This window comes from Aegilops tauschii, chromosome 1, assembly GCF_002575655.3.
Source record: "Aegilops tauschii subsp. strangulata cultivar AL8/78 chromosome 1, Aet v6.0, whole genome shotgun sequence".
In the NCBI taxonomy this organism is placed as follows: domain Eukaryota; kingdom Viridiplantae; phylum Streptophyta; class Magnoliopsida; order Poales; family Poaceae; genus Aegilops; species Aegilops tauschii.
The window spans coordinates 506,870,910-506,874,617 of NC_053035.3; the positions used below are offsets into that span (position 1 = coordinate 506,870,910).

Sequence of the window (3,708 nt, forward strand, 5' to 3'; positions counted from 1 at the left end):
TTTTATTTACGTGCTCTTTATTATCTTGCAAACCTATCCCGTTACACCTACAAAGTACTTCTAATTTCATACTTGTTTTAGGTAAAGCGAACGTTAAGCGTGCGTAGAGTTGTATTGGTGGTCGCTAGAACTTGAGGGAATATTTTTTCTACCTTTAGCTCCTCGTTGGGTTTGACGCTCTTACTTATCAAAAGAGGCTACAATTGTGTCACGACTGCGCGGCGGAGGAGTTCGGCCGGTGACGAACTGCAGCTCGAATTCGAGAGGAGAGGAAGGAGAAGGGGATCCGGGGTAGGAGATGTAAGCAGGAGGATAAGATAGAAAGTGAGATGTACAGTTTGAATTTCAGAATCCTTTCGTACCGTTCTCTCCCTCGCCTGCCTGCTTATAACCCGCAGGGTACATGGGCCTACTTGCTACGGCTCACCGGCCCACTAACGCTGAGACCAACAGGCCCGTTACATGTTTGAACTTCCCGCTACACATTATGCCTTCGTCTTGACTGCTTCCCGCTTCCCTCGCCTTGCCCGTGCCTTTGTCATCTACAGAGTACTTACAATACCTCCCCCTGAAGAACCAGCATGTCCCCAGGCTGGTGCATCTGGGTAGCGCTCCTTGAGTACTTGGTAATCTTCCCAGGTTGCTGACGCCGCAGGGATCGACGACCACTTAACCAGTATCTGAAGATAAGATGCATTGCCCTTTTTGACCTGTCGGTGGTCCAGAATCTCCTCAGGTATCACACCAGGTGCTGATAGATTGAGTGGAACCGGAAGAGTAGTAAACACCGGAGTATGATCTGGCACATGGCCCTTGAGTTGAGACACATGAAACACCGGGTGGACCATACTGCCACGGGGTAACTCCAGTTTGTGTGCTGCATTTCCCACTTTCTCCAACACCTTGAAAGGGCCAAAGTATTTGAGAGCTAGCTTTGGACAAGGACGGTTGACCACAGAAGACTGAGCATATGGCTGTAAGCGCAGGTATACCATTTCTCCTTCGGCAAACTGGCGATCAGATCGTTTCTTATCCGCAAAGTGCTTGCACTTGCACTGTGCTCGAGCGAGATGTTTCTTTAACAGTGTTGTATGCTCTGACTGAGAGGCCAACCAAGTCTGAACATCAGGGTGCGGAGAAGTAGACTGACCTGCTAACTGTCCAACATTTGGATCTTGCCCATACAGTGCTTTGTATGGAGTGCAGCCCAGGGACGAGTGGTATGTAGAGTTATACCAAAACTGTGCCTGAGGTAGCCATGCTGCCCATTTGGTTGGAGAATCGTGTACTGCACAACGCAAATACATCTCAAGGCACTGATTCACACGTTCAGTCTGGCCATCAGTTTGTGGGTGATACGCCGTACTCATCTGCAGTTCAGTGCCCCACACCCGGAACAGTTCGCGCCAGAAAGCACTTGTGAAGATTTTGTCTCTGTCTGACACAATTGTCAATGGCAATCCATGCGGTTTCACTATGTTATTCAGAAACACCTTAGCAACAGATGCAGCTGTAAACGGATGTTTCAGGGCCAGAAAATGACTGACTTTAGTGAAGCGGTCCACAACCACCAGAATAGCACTGAATCCTTTAGACTTGGGCAGTCCCTCAATAAAATCCATGCTAATTGCCTGCCAAGGTCGATCTGGCACAGGTAAAGATTGCAACAGGTCAGGTGTTTTGCACAGTTCATGTTTTGCTTGTTGACATGTGTTGCACTATTTCACAAAATTTTCCACATCTTTCTTCATGCCAGTCCAACTAAACAGCTGCTTAACCCTGTGGTAAGTAGGCAATATGCCAGAGTGGCCCCCCACAGGTGTGGAATGAAAAGCTTGAATGAGTTTTGTCTGTAAGCCTGTGTTGGCACCAATCCAAATTTTGTCCCCATGTTTAATCGGACCATCCTGTAACTGAAACCCAGGACAAGCCTTGTTGTCCACTGCCAATTTCTGCAACATCCCTTGAGCAGCAGAATCTACAGAGTATGAGTTTAAAAACTCTTGTATCCAAACAGGTTTGCTGGTGGATATAGCTTGTACAGGAAATAAATGAGCCACCCTTGACAGTGCATCTGCTACAGTATTCTCCACTCCTTTCTTGTACTGTATGGAGAATTGCAATCCCACCAGTTTTGCATTGCTTTCCTTTGCAGATCTGAAGTTAGAAGTTTATCTCCTATATGACACAAGCTTTGATGATCAGTTTTAATAACAAAAGGAGCCCTGGCCAAGTAAGACCTCCATCTGTCTACTGCCATCATGATTGCTAGGAACTCCTTTTCATATATGCAGAACTTTTGACTATTAAATCCAAGTGCCTTGCTATAATAGGCAATTGGATGCCCTTCCTGACAGAGCACAGCTCCTACTCCAGTGTTACAGGCATCTGTTTTCACAGTGAAAGTTTTCTCTAAGTTAGGTAGAGCTAACACGGGAGTAGTGGCCATAGCTTGCTTCAAGTGTTGAAAAGCTTCCTGAGCTGTGTCAGACCATTGAAAAGCTTGTTTTTTAAGTAGGACAGTCAAGGGTTTAGCCAGCAAACCATAGTTTCTCACAAATTTCCTGTAATATCCTGTTAACCCCAGAAATCCTCTTAATTAAGTAACATTCGTAGGTACTGGCCAGCTGATCATAGCTTCTGTTTTTGCAGGATCAGTAGCCACTCCCTTATCAGAAATTATGTGGCCCAAATATTCCATAGATTGTTCAGCAAACACACACTTACTCTGCTTCACATGTAACTGGTTTTCTGCTAGGATTTCAAATACAGACCTCAGATGTTGGATATCATCTTCCAAGGAGAAACTAAACACCAAGATATCATCCATGAATACCAATACATATTTTCTGTTAGGCCCAGCCATAAACACATTCATATTGCATTGAAATGTCCCTGGTGCAGTAGCCAATCCAAAAGGAACCACTCTGAACTGGAACTGACCATGGTGTGTTTTAAATGCTGTCTTATGTTCATCTTCCTCCTTCATTCGAATTTGATGATATCCAGCTTTTAAATCCAATTTGGAAAACCATTTGGCCCCTCCTAACTCATCCAACAGCTCATCAATTACTGGCAATGGAAACTTGCTTTTTATTGTGATAGCATCCAATCTTCTGTAGTCCACACAGAATCTCCAAGTTCCATCCTTCTTTTTTATCAACAAGACAGGAGAAGCAAATGGACTAATGCTAGGTGTAATCAAACCAGCTTTCAACATCTCAGCTACTTGTCTTTCTATCTCATCTTTTTGTTGTGGAGAGTACCTGTAAGGCCTACAATTAACTGGAACAGCTCCAGGAACCAAGTGAATTGCATGATCCAATGGCATGTGAGGAGGTAATGTTTGAGGATCTGTGAAAACTGTTGTGTGCTTGTCAAGCAACTCTTGTACAGTAGGAGGAATTGGTGTTTCAAGTGCCATTACAATCCTGTTCAGTACAACAGTGGCCCAGACCTCATTGCCTTTTTCCCACTTAACTAGTTGTTCAACTGATACTTCCTCAATTACTGTTGGTGTGACAGGTAGCACCCCTTGCAGTTTAACTTCCTGCCCTGCATACTAGAACTGAATCCACTTTTCTGCCCAGTGACACTGCATAACTCCCCATTGCTCAAGCCAGTCCATGCCCAAAATTATATCATGCCCTCCCAGAGGAAGTACATGCATGGCATTTGTAAAGTTGTGCCCTTGTATCCACCAAGTTA

At 44.8% G+C, this 3,708-nt stretch overlaps 1 protein-coding gene across 1 annotated transcript; it reads right to left on the reverse strand.

The window, feature by feature from the left end:
• Positions 1 to 542: 542 nt before the first annotated feature.
• On the reverse strand, positions 543 to 3,424 carry LOC141039229 (uncharacterized). The gene is made up of 3 exons (XM_073506569.1): positions 2,728 to 3,424; positions 1,904 to 1,978; positions 543 to 1,645 (listed from the first exon to the last, which is right to left on the reverse strand). Exons 1-3 carry the CDS (start codon positions 3,422 to 3,424, stop codon positions 543 to 545), a joined length of 1,875 nt encoding a protein of 624 aa, XP_073362670.1.
• Between the last annotated feature and the right edge of the window lie 284 nt (positions 3,425 to 3,708).

What these genes read in the sequence shown, in the direction of transcription:
- LOC141039229 (XM_073506569.1), bottom strand. Translation starts at nt 3,424, where the DNA reads ATGGCACTTGAAACACCAATTCCTCCTACTGTACAAGAGTTGCTTGAC. An exon ending in CCAGTTACATGTGAAGCAGA is followed by an intron (nt 1,979 to 2,727) that starts GTAAGTGTGTGT and finishes CATACTCTGTAG; the next exon opens with ATTCTGCTGCTCAAGGGATG. An exon ending in TGGGTTTCAGTTACAGGATG is followed by an intron (nt 1,646 to 1,903) that starts GTCCGATTAAAC and finishes TACCTGTGCCAG; the next exon opens with ATCGACCTTGGCAGGCAATT.